The sequence below is a fragment of the Aricia agestis genome, chromosome 1, assembly GCF_905147365.1.
Source record: "Aricia agestis chromosome 1, ilAriAges1.1, whole genome shotgun sequence".
NCBI classification, from domain to species: Eukaryota; Metazoa; Arthropoda; class Insecta; order Lepidoptera; family Lycaenidae; genus Aricia; species Aricia agestis.
Genome location: NC_056406.1, coordinates 19,127,296 through 19,151,906, shown reverse-complemented (window position 1 = coordinate 19,151,906; position 24,611 = coordinate 19,127,296). Strand labels below are relative to the sequence as shown.

The window sequence follows — 24,611 nt, the reverse complement described above, 5'->3', positions numbered from 1 at the left end:
GCTGTCATGTATCACACGTCTCTTTTTACCACGCAGTGTTACTGATAGTGACATCTCTCTTGCTCAGGCCTTTGTTTCTCTATTCCGCTAGGTATATTAACACGTTCCGGGACAGTAAGTCGAGAGGCGGGCCGCAAATTCCTATATATTACGACACAACGTCTGTCGACGGCTGATTTTGAGCTTCGAAATATGGCAGCCCGTCGAGCAACGGGCGTCAACCATAGAATATATAGTAGGCTGACGTATTTGTGTCGTATTACAAGAACTTAGAACTATCTAGTGTCACATCGTGAAGTTTTATGAGCACACAAGTAAACTACACGCACACATGCAAACTTGTCTCGTGTTGTGACATAACGGCCTGGGCCGGGTGCACGTATACGCATCCCCCCACTTCAGCCGGAACTGTGTCACAGCGCGGGAGCCTCGCGTCGCTCGAGTCAACGCCACGGAACACGATCGCAAAACGTAGGTATTATTTCATAATTACTTGTATTTTATAGTTATTTTGTTATAAAATGTGTTCACGAATAAGTACAAACGTATAAAATGTAAATATTGTTGTTAAATCTTGTCGAAATCCTTGTATTTCTATAGTGTTAAAGATTATACCTATTATCTGTAGGTAGGTATGTTATTTCTGCAATCTTTGTATTACTGTGGTGTTAGTGGTTATACTTACTATGCTTACCTCTTCGTAGATGTCTTCTAGACGAAGAAAACGGTCACCGGTGCCCGAAGAAGAAGAGTCTGAAAATCATGATCCTTTTTCCGACGGGGATGGAGAATACGCATCCGACAAAAATTATGAACCCCCAGAAGACGAGTCTGACTCCAGTGATAGTATTTTTGACACCCGGCTTCAATTTTCTCAAACTGGAAATCGGATGCGAAGGAGTTTGTCCCAAGGCGACTCGGATGAAGAGGATTCTCAGGCAGCTGATGGTGATGATGCTGAATCTTTGTATTCGCAAGGGGATCATAGTCAAGGTACTCATCCCAACCCTAGTGCTCAAGTAAGTGAATGTAGTGACGATATGGATGTTTCAATAGACGGCGACAATAATATTCATAATTCTCAAAAATACGAACGATGTTGAAGGCGGCAATGCTCAGATTGCTCAGTCTACCCAAAATTCTGGTGATGAAGATGGCGAGGAGACTGAAGCAGCAGATAATAATGAAGCAGGTAATCTACAACAAGACACCGCTAGTAATCATTTGAGGGTAAGTGATCAGTCAGAAAGTTTGTTTCAAAACAATGAGACACCAGCATCAGTCCGAGAACCTAGACGACCAGATACCCCTGTAAATGAAGATGAATGGGAAGACGTGGTTGATGATATCCCCGAGTTCTCTTTTGATTCTACTTTTGTGGGTCCCACGTTCGAAATAGATGAGAATTCCACACCGATGCAAATACTAATAAGTAATTAAAAACTATTATTTTCTTTTCAATATTTTATTAAAAACGTTAATTGTTACTTATCGGAGCTAGATTGGACATAATATTTGATATTTCGTAAATAAAAATAATTAAAAAGTTTAATTTTGTTTTATTTATGAAGAATTATGAAATACTTACTCAAAGAAAATCTTAGAAAAACTGTGTGACACGGCACTACGCTTAGAGGCGGTCACGCCGACAGACGTAGCGTCATATAACACATTTCATAGGATGTTTGGTATGACACCACGTTCGAAGGCGGTCACGTCGACAGACGTAGTGTCATATAACACCCCACAGAAAACGCGTGATATGACACCACGTTCGAAGACGGTCACGTCGACAGACGTAGTGTCATATAACACCCCACAGAAAACGCGTGATATGACATCACGTTCGAAGGCGGTCACGTCGAGGAACGAACTGTCGTATCACACAATTTAAAAACTATCAAAGTGTATCACTACGTCGACAGGCGGGGGCGAAATTGTATGGGAAATTCATGTGTCAATTTGCATAGGAATTTGCGGCCCGCCTCTCGACGTACTGTTCCGGAACGTGTTAATATACCTAGCGGAATAGAGAAACAAAGGCCTGAGCAAGAGAGATGTCACTATCAGTAACACTGCGTGGTAAAAAGAGACGTGTGATACATGACAGCAGCACTCTTTTTTTGACGTCCAGTCGACACGTGCTCGGGAATGTACCACAATAAAACTGCCGTCCTTGCGATAAGTGCAGTAAGTTGAATTTAATTTAGACCTTATGGACTCAGTCATAAGGTCTAAATTCAAACACGCTATCAAATAAAGGGTAAACACGTAAACAAACATTAGACCTTTCTAGAAGGTTCGAGTATGTACTTGCGCACCACGTGTCCGTATACCATGTACCGTAACACTACTCCCCTCTTAGAGATGCTCGTCCCGAGCATCATTGTTACTGCCATGGTAACGCGCCAGACGGTCTATGTGTACCACTTTGAATGTCCCTCTTGGTTGCTTTTGAATCCTGTAAGTCACATCATTCAATCGGGTAACCACTTTGTATGGGCCGTCCCACTTGGTCTGCAACTTTGGAGATTTGCCTTTTCGGCGAGTTGGGTTATGCAGCCACACCAGTGACCCTTCTTCGAAGCCGCTTGTATTCGATTTCCGGTCGTATCTGGTCTTCATGTTCTCACTTGACTGTAACCCACTTTCCCGAACCATGGCGTGTATATAGCGCATCTTTTCCCTTAAATCGCAGACATAATCTGGTACGGTCTTTGGTTCTTCCGGTGATCCTCCTGTCAAAAGGTCTACTGGTACTCGTAGTTCTCTACCGTAATTGACATACGCCGGGGTAGCTTTTATGCTCTCATGCTCGGCGGTACGGTACGACAGAAGGAAGAGTGGTATATACTTGTCCCAGTCCTTTTGTTTGTCATCTACCAATTTCGCCAAATGCCTCTCAAGGGTCTGGTTAAATCTCTCAACCATTCCATCAGACTGTGGATGGTACGCGGTGGTCCTCGTTTTATGAATTCCCAAAATTCTGCACACTTCCTGGAAGACCTGCGATTCGAAATTCCTGCCCTGATCAGAATGGATTTCCAGAGGCACACCAAACCGAGATATCACTTCTTCGACTAATTTAGAAGCAACTGTTGTAGCTTCCTGGTTTGGTATGGCGAACACTTCGGGCCATTTGGTGAAGTAATCCATGACAACCATAAAATACTTGTTTCCTGATTCCGTTACAGGAAATGGCCCAGCTACGTCAACTGCGATTCGTTCCCACGGTGCGCCAACGTTATACAAGCGCAGGCTCCCACGGCTCCTTGTCTGTGGTCCCTTCACTGCAGCGCAAGTAGTGCATTTGCGGCACCAATCCTGTACATCGTCTCGACAATGCAACCAGTAGAATCGTTCTCGCACTTTTGTTAACGTCCTCTTTACTCCTAGATGACCTCCTGATACGCCATCATGCATTTCACGGAGAACATCCGGTACTCTCGTTCTTGGGACAACTATCTGAAGATGGAACTCTCTGCCGTTGGTCTTCTCCCATTTCCGGTAGAGTATTCCGTTTTGAAGTATCAGACTGTCCCATTGCGCCCAGTACGCCTTAGTGACAGCGCCAGTGGGTGCAACCTCACTCCAGATTGGCTTTACGTCATCCCGTTTCTTCCATGTGATGATGTGTCGAAGGTCGTCATCTCTTTCTTGAGCCTCTCTCATACCATCATTCTCCCATGGACCCAAAGGACTTGTTTTCGTTAACTTTAATGTTACTTCATTAGATTCCTGCTTAACACAATGTTTGCAGTCTTCTGAACACGGCCTTCGTGAGAGTGCGTCGGCATTCCCATGCGACTTTCCGCTGCGGTGTTCCGTCTTGAAGTCATACTCCTGGAGTTGTTCTATCCATCGAGCTACTTGGCCTTCTGGGTTCTTGAATTGTAGTAGCCACTTCAAGGCTGCGTGATCAGTTCGCAGTAAAAAGTGTCTGCCGATGAGGTACTTGCTGAAATGTTGTAGCGTCTTTACGACAGCCAAGAGTTCTCTTCTTGTCACACAGTAGTTTCTCTCTGGTTTAGATAAAGATTTGCTGAAATATGCAATTACAACTTCTCTTTCACCCTGTTTTTGAGATAACACCCCTCCAATGGCCGTGTTGCTTGCGTCCGTGTCGACTATAAACTGACCTTCAGGTTGTGGATACCCCAGGATTGGTGTTTCACACAGATGTTTCTTTAGTTTCTGAAAAGAATCTTCGGAAGTCTCGTCCGAAATAAACTGTCGTTTATCTTCTGTCAGCCGATGTAATGGCTTGGCTATCTCTGAGAATCCCTTAACAAAACGCCTGTAGTAGGAGCATAGGCCGAGAAATGCCCGCACTTCGGTTTTGTTCTTAGGGGTTGGCCAATTTTGGACTGCTTCTAGTTTCTCCGGGTCCGTCTGAATTCCATCACTGGAGATAACATGGCCGAGATAGTTCACCTTACTCCTGAATAAACGACACTTTTTCGGATTCAACTTTAACTTGGCCCCCTCTATTTTGGCGAAAACTCGTTCTAAGTTTCGCAAATGGTCCTCGAAGTCGCGGCCAACAATGATGACGTCGTCCAAGTAGACTAAGCAAGCCTCTCCAACTAAGCCTGCCAGTACACACTCCATGAGTCGCTCAAATGTGGCAGGTGCGTTGCACAAACCAAAGGGCATGACGTTAAACTGCCATAAACCTTTACCGGTGGAAAAAGCTGTCTTCTCTTTGTCTTTTGGATGAATTTCCACCTGCCAGTATCCAGATTTCAGGTCCAGGGTCGAGAACCATTTCATGCCACTCAAGGTATCCAGAGTGTCGTCGATTCGAGGTAATGGATAACTGTCCTTCTTGGTGACATCATTGAGACGTCTGTAGTCCACACAAAATCTTGTGCTGCCATCTTTCTTCTTTACTAATACAACAGGTGAGCACCATGGACTTGCAGACGGTTCAATAATCTTATGCCTTCTCATGTCCTCCAAAAGGCCTTCAACTTCTTTCTCTTTTGCTATAGGTATCCGTCTTGCTCGTTGACGAATTGGGTTCTCGTTTCCGGTATCTATCCTGTGCTGAACCATCGACGTTCTTCCTAGGTCGCCTTCCTGACTGGAGAAGATATTCGCGTGGCGTTGTAAAAACTTCTTAGCTTTCATGCTCTGCGAATAAGTCAGATTACTCTTGCAGTCATCGAGTAGCTCAGTCACTATTCCATAGTTGCTGGTGTTTGCTGAGTCTGAGCCTGTGATCGAACTACACTGTCTCATCCAGACAACTTCCTCGCACTTTCCAATGACGTCACCTTTGTTCAAGCAGATCTCGCGATCACCAAGGTTCAAAACCCTGACCACAGCGTTACTGCTACCACTAACAAGGGTTCTCGCCGTCATCAGTTTTTGCGCTGATGTCTTAGTAGGTAAGTCTTCGATCAACACGCATCTATTTAACTTCTTCTTTCCAGCTGGCGGTAGTTTCACCAGCACTCTAGCTTCCGCTCGTCCAGGTATTATGACTTTCTTTACACATTCAACTTTCCCGCAAGCACCTCCAAGGATGAAAATTTCTTCTTCGCCACACTTGAACATTCCGTCGGCGACATTAATTCTGCAGTTGTGCTTCTTCATGAAATCCAAACCCAAGATGCAATCATCCATAATCTCAGCCACGATAACGTCATGAGGGTATGAGGATCCCCCTACATTAATCGTAACTGAAATTTCTCCCAGGACGGGTATTGGCTGACCGGAGGCAGTAAGGAGCCGACAGTTAATTCTCCTCTTGTGTCTTCTTGCGGCTTTTACCAGATTTGGGTTCACTATCGTTCTAGAGGCTCCTGTATCTAGAGTCATTTTGCAATCCGTCCTGTTAATAGTCCCCTGAATCACAAGACTGTTCCCGCTGCATGCTTGGGAGATAACAGTTATCGGGGCTTCCTCCGTGTCAGCCAGCACTCGCCCCTTAGTCCTGGCTTTTATTCGTTTCTCTGATCCCGGGCAGGGAACGAGGCCCCTTGCTTTTGCAGCTCCTCCATTTGTTCCAGACGTTCCTCGAGCATTTTCATCCTTGCCATTTGGGTCTCTTTCTGCGGGCAGTTAAGCTGAAGATGGCCCCTCTCGCCGCACTTGTAGCACATGGCTCCAGAACTTCTCTTCGTAGGAGCCTTAACCTCCTTGACTTCCTCAGAGACCTCGCGGATCTTATATGTCTGCCGTATGTCACGCCGAACAGCCTCGACCTCTAAAGCATGCGCCAATGCTTCCTTAAGCGAGGTGTGGTGACGTAGCCTCACTGCAGCTCTGACCTCCAGGTCCCTGATTCCGTCGACAAATGCTTGCACAATATTCGTGTCGACCATCTTGGCGTCAGCTCCTGGGTGTGCCTTCTTGACGAGTTTTTCAATTTCCAACGCCCATTGTTGTAGTCCTTCTCCTGGGCGTTGGACTCTGTCACGCAGTTGGGCACGGAACACGTGCTCCAGGTGTCGCTCCCCGTATCTGGATTCAAGTGCCTCCATTAGGTCTTGAAACCCATTTCCTGTATGCGCTTCTAGGACCGACAAAGCTTGCCCTCTGAGCGCAACAGTGAGAGCGGTCAGGCGTTGTTCATCATTCCATCCATTGGCAGAAGCAACAGTCTGGAATTGCTGACGATAAGCATTCCAAGAAGTAGTGCCGTCGTATGGTGGCACTTTTACTCTTGGCCCATGTGCCACTCCAGAATTTCCACTACACGTCGCGACTCCTGTGGTTTCCAGGCGCACTACTTTTTTCTGTAGTTCAGTGAGGCCGGTTTTCACATTTTCCACATCCACTCCCAACCCGGTAACGCGTTCGTCCATTACGTCGACGTCTTTACGAAGCTTATTCACCGTGTCACTAACATCCTTTATAGCCAAAAGCGCTTTTTCTTGGAGGTCCTTTTGTTGCTCTTGTAACTCCTGCAAAGCGCCGAGCTTGCGTTCTTGTAACTCTTGCAAAGCGCCGAGCTTGCGTTCTTGTAACTCTTGCAAAGCGCCGAGCTTGCGATCATGTGACTCTTGTGACTCTTGCAACGCGCTGAGCTTACGGTCTTGTGCCTCTTGCAAAGCACCGAGCTTGCGGTCTTGTGCCTCTTGTAAAGCGCCGAGCTTGCGGTCTTGTGACTCTTGTAAAGCGCCGAGCTTGCGGTCTTGTGACTCTTGTAAAGCGCCGAACTTGCGGTCTTGTGATTCTTGCAGAGCCTGAATTAACTCGATTAGGCTTTGTAATTGGGGAGCCACTTGAGGGGCCGCAGAAGCTACGGGCGATGCATGGTGGCTGGAGCCAGTAGGCAGGGGTTGAGCAGACGGAGCTCGGTGGGCGGAGCTAGTGGGCGTGGCCTGAGTGGGCGTGGCCATGCCCAAAGTGGGCGGAGCCTGAGGGGCGTGGCCAGTGGGCGTGTCCCGGTGGGCGGAGCCAGTGGGCGTGGCTTCAGCCAAAGTGGGCGGAGCCTGGTGGGCGTGGCCAGTGGGCGGAGCCATGTGGGCGGGGCTAGTGGGTGGGGCCTGTCCCTCAGTGGGCGGAGCTTGGTCCCCAGTGGGTGTGGCCTCCGCAACTCCTCTCTCGGAGTCAATGGCAGCAGCTCGCTGCGACCTTGTCCTGACACTCCCCTTGAAGTCCTCTCTCGGAGTCAATGGCATCTCCAAATCGCACTTCTGACACCAGTTGTTACGTGCTAGGGTTCGAGGATTTGGAGAGAAAGACCTGGTGACTCTCTTGAAGACTTTATTAACATTGCACTAAACACTAGGTCACAACACTTAGCACTAAGTCCAAACACTAATCACTAGGTCCAATCACTAAGCACTATCACTGTCCTAGGTCGTAGCCAAGTCGCAGGTTTCACTGGTTCACTCACTATTGATCACTCGTGTTCACTCCGAAATCGCCTTGATGATCGCTCGAACCGAACTGACTTGCCGGGCCTGCCTGCGGCTCTTTTTATATGGCGAGACGAATTCCAGAAATTTCCCGATTCACGTAAACAAGTAAACAACCGTGGGAAATTTCTAGGAGGCTCGGGAATGTACCACAATAAAACTGCCGTCCTTGCGATAAGTGCAGTAAGTTGAATTTAATTTAGACCTTATGGACTCAGTCATAAGGTCTAAATTCAAACACGCTAACAAATAAAGGGTAAACACGTAAACAAACATTAGACCTTTCTAGAAGGTTCGAGTATGTACTTGCGCACCACGTGTCCGTATACCATGTACCGTAACAATATATATATATATATATATATATATATATATATATATATATATATATATATATATATATATATATATATATATATCATTGGAATCTCGGAATCAGCTCCAACGATTTTCATGAAATTTAGTATACAGGGGTTTTGGGGGCGATAAATCGATCTAGCTAGGAATAATTTCAATCAGTCAAATAGCTAGTACATATTATAACGCAAGACCTGACCTGACAAGGCAAGATGTGGGCAAGATACACATATCCTGCGAGGCACTTAAAATATATTTTGAGAGACCCCTGATGGATCATGGATGGATGACGCAAGAGTACGGATTTGCTGAGAGAAAGAATTTTTGATATTGAAACTTTCATTCATAAAACTTTTTATTTTAAATGAATAATTGAGTATCAAAACCAAAAACTTCTATTTAATTCTTTGATCAAAACTCGTAAATCCATAAAAAACGTGGGTGGTCGCCTACGTCGACTCTAACTCTCTATGAACGTATTATTTTACTAAAATATTTTTATTTTTTTGTTTCAGGAAACCTCCTCGTAATATTAGTGGTGACGCTGTCGCGGCGGCTCCGCTCCATCACTAATTTCTTCCTGGCGAATCTGGCGGTTGCGGACTTGTGTGTTGGTGTCTTTTGCGTCTTTCAGAACTTAACTATATACCTCATACCAAGGTTAGCTATGCTTTATTTCGCAAGAGTCTCTAAAGTTGGCTTTTCGACCCTGCGCAAGCGACCGTGACGAACAAAAATTCAAATAAAATGCTACTTTATGAACTAGGCTATAGGTTTCATTTTGCTCCACACCACTACAAAGCAGCGAGGTCGCTAGACTAATATTATTATGGCAAGGATCGGAAAGTCACCTTTACTTCACATTTCCAAACTTTTGATTTAAATAAGTTATTTAAGCTAACATTATTTTGCTAGCTTCCAATTCTTCACGTTATAATAATAAAAAATGCTCTTATCATTATATTATTAATACGCGAGCGAAAAACTTTGGATCCCTTTTGACGAAAAATGCGGAAACGTAGGTAGGTGAATGAAATTTTGCACAGTTTATATGGTGAAGAAGTGCATCGAGCTAATATTATTTTGAAATTATGCTTATAACATACATTTTTGTAACAAATAAAATATTACACACACTATAATGTGCACATCACCATCATTTTGAATGACAAGCCTAAACATACGAATCATACTGCGCTCTACGTTTTTATTTAATCTATACTAATATTATAAATGCGAAAGTATCTCTGTCTGTCTGTCTGTCTCGCTTTCACGCCAAAACTACTGAACCGATTGTAATGAAATTTTGTACACAGATAGTCTAAAGCCTGAGAAAGGACATAGGCTACTTTTTAACTGGAAAAGGGGGTTGTAAGGGGGTGAAAATGCGTAAATTTGGTCAAATTAAGTTAGTTCCAAAAACTCAAAATAGATGGCGCCAAGAGTCCCCTAGATCGCGCTATTGCTTGCTCATGCGTATTTCTATAAGAGGTGGTACCATGTTAAGCATGGTATTTCGATTCTTTCGATTGTTATTTTTTTTAAATGAAATAAGGGGGCTAACGAGCAAACGGGTCACCTGATGGAAAGCAACTTCCGTCGCCCATGGACACTCGCAGCACCGGAAGAGCTGCAGGTGCGTTGCCGGCCTTTTAAGAGGGAATAAGGTAATAGGGGAGGGTAGGGATGGGAAGGGAAGGGAATATGGGAGGGTAGGGAAGGAAATAGGGTAGGGGATTGGGCCTCCGGTAAACTCACTCACTCGGCGAAACACAGCGCAAGCGCTGTTTCACGCCGGTTTTCTGTGAGAACGTGGTATTTCTCCGGTCGAGCCGACCCATTCGTGCCGAAGCATGGCTCTCCCACGTTATACACGTTCTATACTAATACTAATATATATTATAAATGCGAAAGTATCTCTGTCTGTCTGTCTGTCTCGCTTTCACGCCAAAACTACTGAACCGATTGTAATGAAATTTTGTACACAGATAGACTAAAGCCTGAGAAAGGACATAGGCTACTTTTTAACTGGAAATGGGTAAGGGGGTGAAAATGCGTAAATTTGGTCAAATTAAGTTAGTTCCAAAAACTCAAAATAGATGGCATCAAGAGTCCCCTAGATCGCGCTATTGCTTGCTCATGCGTATTTCTATAAGAGGTGGTACCATATTACACTACGACTTTCGATTGTTATACACGTTATTAACTAAGAATTCACCTACCAACTTAGATTAGATATCAAATTCAAAAACAACAGCGCCAAAATACTGAACCGATTGTCTAAAGCCTGAGAAAGGACATAGGCTACTTCTTACTGGAAAACGGGGTTGTAAGGGGGTGTTTATGCGTAAATTTGTTCAAATTAAGTTAGTTCCAAAAACTGGAACAGACGGCGCCAAGAGTCGCCTAGATCGCGCTATCGCTTGCTCATCATGTATTTCTATAAGAGGTGGTACCATGTTCAGTTAATATTTCGATTCTTTCGATTGTTATACATGTTATTAAATAACTCACGTACCAACATTGAAATCAGAAACAACAGTCTACCAATAATACATACTAAATAGTTTATGGCCTATGGGTATTGGCTATTGGGCAAAGCTAAAGTTGTGTAATGCATTATGCAGCTAAGTTGTGTACCGCTAAATAAGCTTTAAAAGGTATAAAAAAGTTTAATTTAAAAAAAATCATATTTTGTGCACACTACACGGCTGTTTTGGGTATTTTGATTTAAGGGGTACCAGGGTTTTAAAAAGCTTATGCGCTATAAACTGAAGTCCGCGCGGACGAAGTCGCGGGCAACAGCAGCTAGTCTTAAATATTTTTCAAATTTGTTTTATGGTCGGTGGATTGGCGGGGTACGGGGCATTCATTTTTTGCGATTTTGAAGGGTCATTTTTTATTTATTTATTAGTAAATTTAGAAAAAATCAAACTAGAGGCGTACCCAAGCAGCACACTTCAGACGCCTTAAATCTATTTATGATTTAGGAGTACTAATCATGGTTTTTTTATAGACATCATAGACATTGGCATTCTATACATGGATTTGAATAAGAACTAAGTTTCTAATAGAAAAAAATATCTAGTGTTCCTTGTTTTAAAATCTTTATTAGTTCATAACACTGAGTTAAGAGCAAATTGATTTGTTATGGACTATATTTGCTCTGTTAAAAGCGCTGCTGTAGTTCAATTATTCTATAGACTTATTTACACAAATACTTTTTAAGAATTGAAATTATTTGTAGAACAATTACCCATACACGGGACAATTTGTCGTTTCGATCGATCGTCAAGAAAATCGTCCAATCGATCTTTTGAACGTATTATTATTTTTAACAAAAAATTAAAACCGACTTCCAAGGTAAAATAAATAAATAAAAATTGTTTTATTTCTGAATAAATTTGAATCAAATATTTTCAGAATGTTGAACTACATGTTGCCTACCACCGGTTCGGGAACTAACCCGGCGAGAAGAACCGGCGTAAGAAACTCGCACGGGGCCACTTTTTAGTAAAAAAGTGGAAAATTTGTCTTTTAAAAAAATAAAATTTACAATGTAAATAACTTAATCTATACAATATGAATACACAATTGTAAGTCACATATAATAAATGTAGAAGCAGCCTTGCAAGCAGCCATCCTACTCCCAAGATGTGCTATCGTTTAGGAAATCTTTGACCGTATAGTAGGCTTTGGCACACAAACGTTCTTTAATTATTTTTTTAAATTTATTAATTGATAGATTTTGAACGTTTTCCGGGATTTTATTGTAAAGGCGTATACATTGACCTTTAAAAGATTTACTTATTTTGCTAAGTCTGATCACTGGTATTTCCAGCTTGTGCCTATTTCTAGTGTTTCTACCGTGACTATCACTTTTAGTTTTAAATTTAGTTAAATTCTTTCTAACATACAATACATTATCCAAAATGTATTGAGAAGCAACAGTTAGAATACCAATTTCTTTAAACTTTTCTCTCAGAGATTCAAAAGCTGACATTTTATAAATTGAGCGTATAGCTCGCTTCTGCAGCACAAAAATTGTATTGATGTCGGCAGCGTTTCCCCATAAAAGGATACCATAAGACATTCTACTGTGAAAATAACTAAAATAAACTAGTCTTGCCGTGTCTTCATCAGAAATTTCCCTAATTTTTCTGACTGCATATGCTGCAGAACTGAGCTTACCTGCAAGATTAGCAATATGAGGACCCCACTGTAATTTACTATCTAATGTAATGCCTAAGAATACAGTGGAGTCCACCAAATTCATTTTCTCATCATTTAATAGTAAATTGGTTTGAACTTGCCTAACATTGGGCAAAGTAAATTTTAAACATTTGGTTTTCTTAGAGTTTAAAAGTAAGTTATTAACATTAAACCAATGTACTATTTTTGAGAGAGCACTATTTACCTCGTCGTAATTTGACTGCCGTCGCTTCACTTTAAAAATAAGTGAAGTGTCATCAGCAAAAAGTACTATCTCATTATCCTTAACTAGATAAGGTAAGTCATTAATGTAGATGAGAAAAAGAAATGGTCCTAAAATGGATCCCTGTGGTACACCTAATTCTATTTTGGTCCCATTGGATCTTTTACTATTAACTTCAACCCTTTGAGTCCTATTTTTGAGGTAAGAAGTCAAAAGGCTGAGTGCTGAGTCCCTTATGCCATAGTGGTGCAATTTTTTGACTAAAGTAGCATGCTCGACACAGTCAAATGCCTTAGAGAGGTCACAAAAAATACCTAAGGCATCCTGTGACTCCTCCCAAGCTTCAAATATGCTACAAAGAAGACCTATACCAGCATCCGTTGTGGAACGACCCTTAGGAAAACCGTATTGGTTATTGTGTAATAAATTATTTAAATTAAAATGTAATTGCTGTAAAATTATTTTTTCAAATATTTTACTAAGAGTCGGTAAAATCGAAATAGGCCGGTAATTAACTTTATAAATATAATTAATAACAATAATAACATCCTTATAATATGAACTAAAAAGTATTAAATAATTTTTCCTATCTAATAGTGCCTTTTTCCGAATTCGGCTAAACCTCGACTATTTCTGTAGGTACTCAATCTTCATCATTTTGAAGTCGGTACCAGATAGCTGAATCTTTAGTTCTCTGACAGAATATTTGAAACTTTTGGAACTGGCACCGACTTCAAAATTATGAAGATTGAGTACAGAAATAGTTGAGGTTTAGCCGAATTCAGAAAAAGGCACTATTAGATAGGAAAAATTATTTAATACTTTTTAGTTCATATTATAAGGATGTTATTATTTCCATATAAATTTTGAGGAGTTCCCTCGATTACTCATGGATCCCATCATCAGATCACCACTTTTCTGAAAATGGGACCAAATTGGAGTGAAACCTAATATAACAAAACAAAAATTTTGAAAATCGGTTCACAAACGGCGGAGTAGTGGTCGAACATACAAAAATTAAAAAAAATTAAAAAAAATATCCACAGCCGAATATATAACCTCCTCGTTTTTTGGAAGTCGGTTAAAAATCGTTTACGATATTTCTACACACGTACAATTACAACCTTAGTTTCAAACACATTAGAACTACAAAAAATATTGACCTTACCCTTTTTTTTAACTCTCGTATCTGGGACTCAGCTGATCTCAGACTGGCCGTGTAAGCATTGTCTAATAATATCTAAGATTCAATAAAAAAAACTATAATCCATTTTCAATTTGTCAACTTGTTGTCAACAGACTTCAACCATAAATAAAAGAGTATAAGTAATTCGTATGTATAGAGGTTTGTCACTTAAAAATCTGTCATGTTCTTGAGTGTGCGTATTGTAGTGTGTGTAATGTTTTATTTGTTAAAAATGTGTTATAAAAGCATAATTTCAAAATAATATTAGCTCGATGCACTCCTTCACCATATAAACCATAACTGTGCAAAATTTCATTCACCTACGTTTCCGCATTTTTCGTCAAAAGGGATACAAAGTTTTTCGCTTGCGTATTAATATATAGATTCTACTAGATGTCCCGCGCGGCTTCGCCCGCGTAAATTAGGAATTTTACAGAAACCGTACATTTTCTCATAAAAAATATTTCCCCCGTTTTTCCCACATTTTCCTGAGTTTCTTCGGTCGTATTAGTCTTAGCGTGATAATATAATATAGCCTATAGTCCAACTCGATAAATGATCTATCTAACACTGAGATAAGTTTTTAAATCGGACCTGTAGTTCCTGAGATTGACGCGTTCAAGCAAACATACTCTTCAGGTTTATAATATTAGGTAGGTATAGATTTTTTTAAATTATCGCTTGACAAACTCGAGTCTCGATCTCAGAGGCTATGAAATGGTATAATATGGTAGTGATGATGATGATGATGATGAATGTAATTTGCATAGTAGCATATGCTTTCTGTTCTTAAAACAACGCCGAAACTCCCAAACATGTATCTATAAAGAATCAGGAGTTCTCTCAGCACCTTCCGAACCACGTTTGTCTACAGTTTACGTGATTTAAAGTTCCAGAATACATAATATTGAAATTGTTATACATTGATTAATAATATATTTATCAGAATAATTACAATTGACATTCATGCAAAATTGATTGGTAAGTATAAAAATTAATTAAATTAAAATATATTAACATAAGGATTTTGCTACAAGTACAATATTTTTTATTATATTGATTGTCAATTATTTTACAAGTTTTTCTACGTGAACCCCTCTTATTTGAGGGTGAAGGCCTCCTCGAGAGATGTCAAATAATCTCTATCTGTAGCTTTTGTCATCCATGAACTACCAGCGGTTTCTATGATCTCATCTGCCCACCTTGCTCTAGGTCTACCTCTTTTTCTGATGCCTTTGGGTCCTGTCCATGAAGTTAGTCGAATTGTCCATCTGTCGTCGCTCATTCTCGCCACGTGGCCTGCCCAGCGCCACTTCAATTTCTTTGAATAAGATAGTGCATCTGTTACCCGTGATATCTCTCGTATTTTGGAGTGACGTATTCTTTGTACTCTTCTTATGTTCAGCATGCTGCGCTCCATGCTCCTCTGGCAAGTCGTTATTTTGTTCTTAACTCGGTTTGTAAATTTCCATGTTTGACAGGCGTAAGTGAGCGATGGTAAGATACAGCTACCCATGACATTTTTCTTTACTTTCACTGGCATACTGCTTTTAAAAATTTCCTTGAGTCCCCAATACTTCTTCCAAGTGCCTTTTACTCGTCTATCTATTTCTAATTCATTGTGGTTTTGTGTCAAGGAAATTTGTTTCCCGAGATATATATATATGAGTCGAGTCATTAAGTATATTTTTACTTTAATAATTAATAATAAAATTTAAAAAAAAGTAAATATTTTAGGGGGGCTCCTATACAAAAAACACATTTTTTTGCCTATTTTCGCTCTATACCGGTACGGAACCCTTCGTGCGCGAGTTCGACTCGCACTTGGCCGATTATTTATAGTTTCGCGCCACGTTGACACAGGCAAATTGTCACCTACGTGAACGTGGCTCGAAAATATAAAAAGACTGGTGAGCTGGCTAAGTATTAAGGAATATCATAACGGCGAATATAATCCAGCTGTAACATTATATAAATTTTTAATGTGTTCAATGAACATTAACTAAGTATGTCATTTACTAACGGCCATTCCCAATATTTGATCTATCTCTGGTTTTGCCCTACTAGAGATAGGAATAACTCACATTAGACATTAGAGACATATATTTTATGTCAATTGTGAGCTATTCCTATCTCTAGTAGGGCAAAACCAGAGATAGATCAAATATTGGGAACGGCCGTAAAAGTTATGTACTTAGATATAAAAGTTAAAATAAGAATTACACAGGTTAACAAAATTCCTATTAGAGTTTTGTGTGCACAATATATTATGTTTCGAAGAAGTTTTCTTTCTATCAGCTCAGATTTTTAAGATATTTCATTCCAAAGTTTCAAAAATCTCGCATTTTAGCCCATTTCAGAGTCACATTGCAGTTGAAAGTATTCATTTTTTATTAATGTATGCCAGAGAGAGACACTTCTTATTGAGAATGAAAACTTGTTTCAATGAGTTATGACAATGTTATGACGGTTCTTAAAATGCTTTTACCTAGTTCATACTATGTGGAGTAACAATTTAAGAATTTAAGTGAGTAAGTTTTCATAAAAAAATATTACTTATATGCCATTTAAATTGAGATCTAAATATTATATGTATGTGTATATTTACTAAACATAAATATCACTATTCACACAATATGATTCCGAAATAGACTAAAATTCTAGATTTTTGAAACTTTTCAATGAATTATCTTAAAAACCTGAGCTGATAGAAAAAAAAATCTTAGAAACATATGATCAGGGCACAAAGTTCTTACAGAAACAGCTTTTAGTTTTCAGGCTGCAAGACTACTGTTGAGCAGTGTTATTTATTCACTTCGTACTATTAACAAGAAAGGTGGTACGAATTTTTCACGAATATATTCGCATTATTCGATTTTTTTGTCGATATCTTTTTCGATTCGATAAAATATTCGAATTATTCTAATAGTAAATTTGTCGAATAATATGTATGTAGTATGCGCAATAGAATTGCTCGTCTAGGGGCCCGCTTACTTGAATGTTGTTTGTTCAGCTGGGTGTTCGGCGATTTCCTCTGCAAGATGTACCAGTTCGTGCACTCCCTGAGCTACACGGCGTCGATCTTCATCCTCGTGGTCATCTGCACCGAGAGGTACTTCGCGATCATCCACCCGATCACGTGCAAACAAATTCTGACGTCATCAAGATTACGGGTAAGGCTTCTAAGGGTTAATTCAGACCGCAACGCGACGCGTAGATGCATTTCTAAATTTATATGTATTTGACAGATTCGCAAGACGTGAGACGTCTTGCGAATCTGTCAAATCCATACAAATTTATTTCGCGACGCGTCTCGCGTTATCACAAAAATTATTATAAAAATTAGCAGGTCAGTACGAATATCGACGTTAAGGACATTAAAATAACATTCAAATATATCAGCGCGCCTTGTACAGTGGCGGTTACGATGCTAGCCGCGTTCTTGATAGGGCGAAAATGTATGAAGAAATTTGAGAATTGAGAGCGTTTCCAATTTTTCTTATAAATGGAAATGTTATTTATTTTTATATAAAATATTTAGCTATTCGTACAGGGGCCTAAATAAGCAACATTTTTTTTGTATACTTATTTATTTTCCTTAGTTCAGTGTATTTTGCTATAGGTAATGGTACCTAATCAAACCCCATTTTTTTAATCTTTTGCGATTATTGTGATAGTTAAAACGTATTTATGTGAAAATGTTGTATGCGGCTATAAAATTTTTATGGTGTAGACGTGGAGATGAACATGTCGCAGCCAACTGGTTAAAATAGCCGTTCAATCAAACAGCAACCCTTTGACTGAACAACGCCATTCAATCACACGTCTAGCTTTTTAATTGAATATTTCAGTCGCTCGAAACGTTCAACACGACAGCTGATTCAAAAGCAGCCGTTTGTTTGAATTAGTTAACAGCGTTCACCACCGCAGCGCTAGGTGCGTTTTGTTTACAATATGGCGTCAACTAGCCGGTATTTTGTGGTTGTATTAAGATAATATTTTTCGTATTTATACAAGATGCAATTAAACCTTCCTGCCAAATTTTGATACATTGATCCTTGTTAAAAATAAAAATACACGTATTTTTTCTTTAATTGTCACTCAGTACTAAAATGTTGAGAAATAGCTTCCGAAAGTTATCCTAAAAAACACTCCAATTAATGGACACGATCCGTCGGCCGTGCGTGTCGTGCCCCTTCGCACGCGCCTCATCCCGCGTCACCCCCTCTCATTCCCCCGCGCCGCGAGTGACCGTCCTGCAACGATTTTAAATGGAATAAAATATGTCATTGAAAAAAAAATAACACCCATTTTTTTGGTTAAATGGACTCTCCTAATGATACCTAAGCTCTGGAAAAAATCGGCAGGAAGGTTTAATTGCACCCTGTATACGTTACAAGTGTTCAATCAAAATTTAAACAAATATTCAAGGAGAAATTACGGGATTATGAAATGCATCAACAAGGTATTTATTGCAATTATGTTCAAAATTAGTTAGAATACAATTATTCTACTTGCTATCATTACGCTTGTGTAATAATAACACTAAACTAATTGTCACCTTTGTTCATTTGCCATCTAACCAGTTAGCTAAGCGTCGTCTAGCTGTAGTGTTAAACGTAGCAGTCAACAAGTCGGCTAAACGACGTATAGCCGTGTGATTGAATGGCGTTGTTCAGTCAAAGGGCTATTGTTTGATTGAACGGCTATTTTAACCAGTGGACTGCGACAAATATATTATCTTTCATTTGAAACCAAAATATCCTCGCAGTGTGACTCCTAATTGTTTAAAATGGTACATACCTGAAAATCGCTGATATTTGTGAAAAAATGTGTCCTTAGGTAACAGTCGTCCAATTGCAACGTCGCGTCGGGATGCACCGAATGCTGCGATGCAATTTTAAATGAGTTATTCATAATATTTGGAAGAGGCACCCCAACACCGCGAGCAGCATGACTGTCTATTTGCTGTTTATTTTATTGTGTAACTGTAAGGGCCGCGACACAAGTGCTCGCCTCGCTGCTGCCATTCCGGTGTAGCGCGGCCCTAACTAATAAATAAAGGTTTAATGGGTCATTAAAGGTACGCCCACAGTTTATCGGCGCGTGCCGAGGCGGGTCGGGGCGCAGCGCAGCGCAAAATGCGCTATAGCACACTATTGCCGGGCCGGGTCGCATCGCATTGACGGATTTTAACGCTCACTGTGCCGGGGCGGGTCGGCGCGCAACGCATTGACGGATTTTAAGCCGAGGCTTGCCGGGCCGCATCGCATCACATCCGCGCGCTGCTTGCTATAGCACACTGTTGCCGGGGCGCAGCGGGTCTTGTCGGGCCGTGTCGCATTGACGGAAATCCGCCGAGCGAAAATTCGCGTCGATGCGCCCCGGCACAATGTGCGATACGCGCATCCGCTTCCATACAAATTGTATGGAGGCAGATTTTTGCGATGCACCCTGGCACGCTGAGACCCGGCACGGCCCGTCTCAGTGTGCTCACTCCTTTAGGATGCATTGACGCGTCAAGTTGTAATGCGAATTGACCTCGACTCATATTCCCTAGTGTTGGATACAGGCGCGGTCGAAGCTTGAAAGGAGGGTCACGAGATTTTGTAGATGGTCATATTGGTAAATACTAAATACCAATGTCAAAATAATTTATGGATGTTATGATCATTTGTACCCTGGGAGTTGGGACTCCTTTCCCTGAGCTGTCGTTTGGTGTAAATGTTGAAGAAGTCAGCCCAAGACCGGAAGAAATTCATACACCTGAGCGACAAACTGATGATGATGTATAAATACTTCGGAGAATGCAGTAAAGTGGTCCAAATTTCCACCACTTACGAGACCCATATTGACTTATTGTCCATTTAGTATAGAGTAACTTTGAATATGAGACAAATTAAAAATAAGCTGTCAGTAAATAGTTATGACCATAATATGAAAAAATATATTTTGGAGTGAAAATATTGATATTGATATTCATCTATTTCAGTGAAAACCACGTGAAAACCTAATAGGAAATGCCAAGCTTCATGTCATAACATAGATTGAGTAGTTAAAAAGTGCAATGGATGATCCATTCCATTAACATTATTTTATGGAATAAAATGGTAGAAAACTTTTTATTCCGTCCTAACTTTTTATTTACAGTGTATTTTTGTTTGCGGTCCAGTTACAATGATTCCGTATTTAGCAGACCTTTACGCAAGTGTTATTGGTTGTGGACATCATTTGCACCAAACTCAATACATTTTTATTACATCTACAATATTTTTCATACAAAATGGTAAAAAAATACGACTTTTCATTCAGTTACAACTTTTCACTGACAGCGTATTTTTGACTGCGGTCTGGTTGTAATGATTCAGTATTTAGTAGACAATTTTACTATATAGGTCTCGTTAGTGGTGGAAATTTGGACCAGACTCCATACATTTTAAAACATACTCTTTAGGAAAAGGCAGCATAGTTCCCGCAAGCCCGCGTGGCGAACTAATTTCAGTTCAAAGAAGTTTTGGGCAACATTCTGTTCTTAATGAAATATAATATTTTAACTAAAATACAACTTAAATAATAAATATAACGAAAGTGTTGGTCTTGGGAGGAATGTTGCTAAGGAAAATTGCGTAAACAACCAACAATAATGTTAATTAAATTAAACAATAAGTTTTATAAAAATTAAAAATACAACTTAAATATAACTAAAGTGTTGGTTTTGGGAGGAATATTGCTAAGGATATTTATTGCGTAAACAACCAACAATTATAAGTTTAAGTAATTAAATTAAACAATAAGTTTAATAATGCTTTTATTATCCTGTTTTACTTATAAGCCGGCACAAAATTAAGGATCGATTACATAAAAATTAATGCTACAAATTAAATTCGGCTACTCGCTACATTTATTTTAATTAAAAAGGTAAAGGGCTATTAAAATATTGCATTTACGCTTATCGCCTGAAACACTTAGACTCCATGTAGGATTAAGGACCCTTCAAACGAAAGTTGGTCTTTTTATTGGAACCCAATTTAGGTTGGGACCTAAATTGGTCTGAAAAGACAAACTTGTAGGGACAATGTATAGGATGATGTTTAAAGAAGAAAGGTGTGCCCGAGGGCTTTTTATTAATTTTGAGCCCCTAGCCAAAACGTTTTATTAATCGCTCCTTTATTGAATCGCTGAACAAAATGCGTCTACATTTTTTGTGGATGGATGGATGGATGACATGGATTTAACAATATGAATTATCGAACACTTATGTCAATTCCATAGATTTTTTAGTGTCGGTTCTATAAAGAAACGCTAAAGAAAACATGTTGGCTAAAGGTTCTGTTTCTTTAACATATGCATGAAAAAAAAAAAAGTGTCGGTTCTTTATAGAAACGCTAAAGAAAACGTGTTGGCTAAAGGTTCTGTTTCTTTTGCCTATGCATGGAAAAAAAATAGAGCTATGCTATATTATAATACAAGAAACTACCAACGATCATTAATTAATTAATTATGTAATTTGAAACAAAGATTTTTTTTAAATTGGAGAATAAAGACTGGACTCGATTATATCCGAAATCGGTTCTTAAATGTTTTAATTTAATTAATACCGTTTCATTCTGAAACTTAATTTTATTAGTTGACGATCTTTATAGACTATTCGTCAAAATGGGCGAAGTTGTAATTTTATCAAGATAAGAATTTGGAATTAATGTCATTAGAATAAAATTGCTTTGTCCCCGTATTTACAGATCGAATTTTAGATATCTATCTCTAATGTGGTCTAGAATCTAGATTATATTTTTATTGATTGATTAAGAAATAAAATTATAAAACTATGCAAGTTTTCGACAGAGCAGAGCGTTACAGACATCTTTCATCATCATTCAGACATCTCTCATCATTAGGTATCACAAAATCACAAATAGAGTTGTTTAATTACTCTTCTTCATCAAGCTCAATCAACAAAACTTAATTGACTACGGTACCCTAAAACGGAACCCTAACCATCTAATTTTTGTATATTGGTAGGTTAATAGTTATATAATTTAAGAGTAACATTGTCCTACAAATAGCACAATCAATATATTTTGAGGACGCTCAAATCAAAGTATGAAATCCTTTCTATTTCTGTTAGCTACCACTTTCAAGATTTTTCGCATATAAAAATGTTGTTTGTCTTATCAAAATGAAGCTACTCACAAAAAATTAGCTTGATAGTAATAAAAAAAAATGTTCTAGGGCTCCCTGACTATTACTGTATACTAATTTGATTTCCATGTATGCATGAAACGTGTAATATAGGTAGACCGCTTGGCGCTTTGCGGTCAACGCTGACGAATAACTGCGTTTGTATAACAAAATAACAATATTAGGGTTGATTCAGACCGCAACGCGACGCGTAGATGCATATTTTCTAAAAAGTATATGGATTTGACAGATTCGCAAGACGTCTCACAATAACCACACTAACGGTGTAAGTTAATGCAAAATCAATACGGTATTCAATACAGGGTTTAGAAAATTGGATCAAATAGTGAGATTCTTGCATAATAATATTACAGTTGGTATTGAGTTCAAACATACCTTCTTTTTGAGGAAGATTGATAATCTTTATTGATTTATATAGTACTAGCTGTTGCCGCGACTTCGTCCGCCTGGACTTCATATATAGCGCGCGATGTCAACAAAATTGTTGTCAAAAGCTTTTATAAAAAGAACCCTGGTACCAAAATTTTAAGCTTATTTAGCCCACCAATGTAATTGGGGGGCTAAATAAGCTTAAAATTTTACCCATAAACTATTAATTATCATTGAAAGGTTTAAGGTTACGTCACTGCATTGATAAAGTACTGAGTTATTAAATAACGTAAAAAAGAAATAACAATCGAAAATCGAATATAAGATGATACCACCTCTTATAGAAAGTACTTTGAGCAAGCGTCAGCGCGATGTAGGAGACGCACGGCGCCATCTATTAAGAATTTTGGAACTAACTTAATTTTAACAAATTTACGCATTTTCACCCCCTTACAACCCTTTTTTCCAGTAAAAAAGTAGCCTATGTCCTTTCTCAGGTTTTAGACTATCTGTATACAAAATTTCATTACAATCGGTTGGGTAGTTTTGGCGTGAAAGCGAAACAGACAGACAGACAGACAGAGATACTTTCGCATTTATAATATTAGTATAGATATAGATTTGTCTAATAGCGGGAAGACCTAAAATATACAAAACCTGAAAGGTTAATTAAAATCTAATATTGATAAAAGTATTCAAATTATAAAACGAATTGAAGAGAGAGAACTTAGTTTTTATAATTTTCGTTTAAAATGTTGTATAAAATGCTGAGATCCGAGCCGAGTGTAATAAAACTCGAGCCCTAGATAAATCATAAAATATATGATCGTGTAATATCACTAGTAACGAAATGGGAACGGATTACAGCACTCTACATTTTTTGAAGATTGTACTTTTGGTCCTTTCTAGGGTTCCGTACCCAAAGGGTAAAAACTGGACCTTATTACTAAAACTTCGATGTCTGTCTGTCCATCTGTCTGTCTCCAGGTTGTATCTAAAGAACGGTGTAACTGGAGAGTTGAAATTTTCACAGATTTCGTATGTCTGTTGCCGCTTTAACAACAAATAAGTACTAAAAATAAAATAAATCAAATATGTAAAAATAAATCAAATAATCCCATACAACAAATTTGAATTTTTTGGCATTTTTTGCTCTATATCAATAAAAGCAGCAGGTAGGCATTTGATGTTTTTACAAAGGTCTAAAATATCTATATATATTCTTTAATAATCAATAATAATAGGTAATAAAATGAAATAAAAAAGTAAAAACACAATACTTGGCCTATTTTTGCTCTATGACGGTACGGAACCCTTCGTGCGCGTATCCGACTCGCACTTGGCCGATTATTTATTTACCATTGCATCGTAATGTTTCATGATTGTTTTTACATATTTTTTTATTATTTTTACATATTTTTTTTGTTATACATACATATTTTTTTATTTGACACGCAAAAAGTAACGCAATAAGTAAGTTTAATGGTATGACTCACATAGAAACTGTTTATAATCTACGGTTTACTCCCTGAACTCTGCGCTGCTGTTGGCTGGGATGCTCCCTCTTGATCTCAGAATACTTGAAGCATCGAGACTATATGAGATCAAGAAGGGAGTGTCCTACCCGGCATTGAGGGACAGAGAGGTGGAACGAATGGCTTCCGCGATTGAGGACCCACATCCGGCAGAGCAGGTAGAGCTGAGGTTCGGGATGGTAGATGAGGACTCGTATGCTGACGTGGTTGAAAGCCACATCCATAGGATCTATACGGACGGCAGCAAGATTGAGGGTCGAGTCGGAGCCGCTCTCTCCATATGGAAGGGTGAGGCCGAGACGAAGGCCGTCAAGCTTGCTTTGTCGCCGTATTGCACCATCTACCAGGCCGAACTACTAGCGCTCCAAAGAGCAGTAAGTATAGCCTGCAAGAGTGGAATGACAAAGGTCGGTATCCTTAGCGATTCCAGATCGGCTCTCCAGGGTGATAACCCTTAGTTCCCTTCATCCCCTGGCAGTGCAAACAAGGGCGGCCCTCCGAAAAGCTGCATTGCAGAGGCGGGAGGTCTCCCTGTTTTGGATTAAGGCGCACGCAGGGTTGAGAGGGAATGAGAGGGTTGACGAATTAGCCAAGGAGGCCGCGCTGAGATTGAGAAGGAAACCTAACTACGATCTGTGTCCTGTTTCATTCGTCAA

The 24,611-nt window shown here is 39.5% G+C and overlaps 1 protein-coding gene across 1 annotated transcript in view; it reads left to right on the top strand.

The window, feature by feature from the left end:
- Window positions 1-24,611, top strand: part of LOC121740277 (muscarinic acetylcholine receptor M1-like) — a 371,436-nt gene that overhangs the window by 85,053 nt on the left and 261,772 nt on the right. Inside the window, exons 3-4 of the mRNA XM_042132937.1 lie at window positions 8,747-8,891; window positions 16,866-17,025. Coding sequence (XP_041988871.1) covers window positions 8,747-8,891; window positions 16,866-17,025 — 305 coding nt within the window. The remainder of the gene's footprint in view (window positions 1-8,746; window positions 8,892-16,865; window positions 17,026-24,611) is intronic.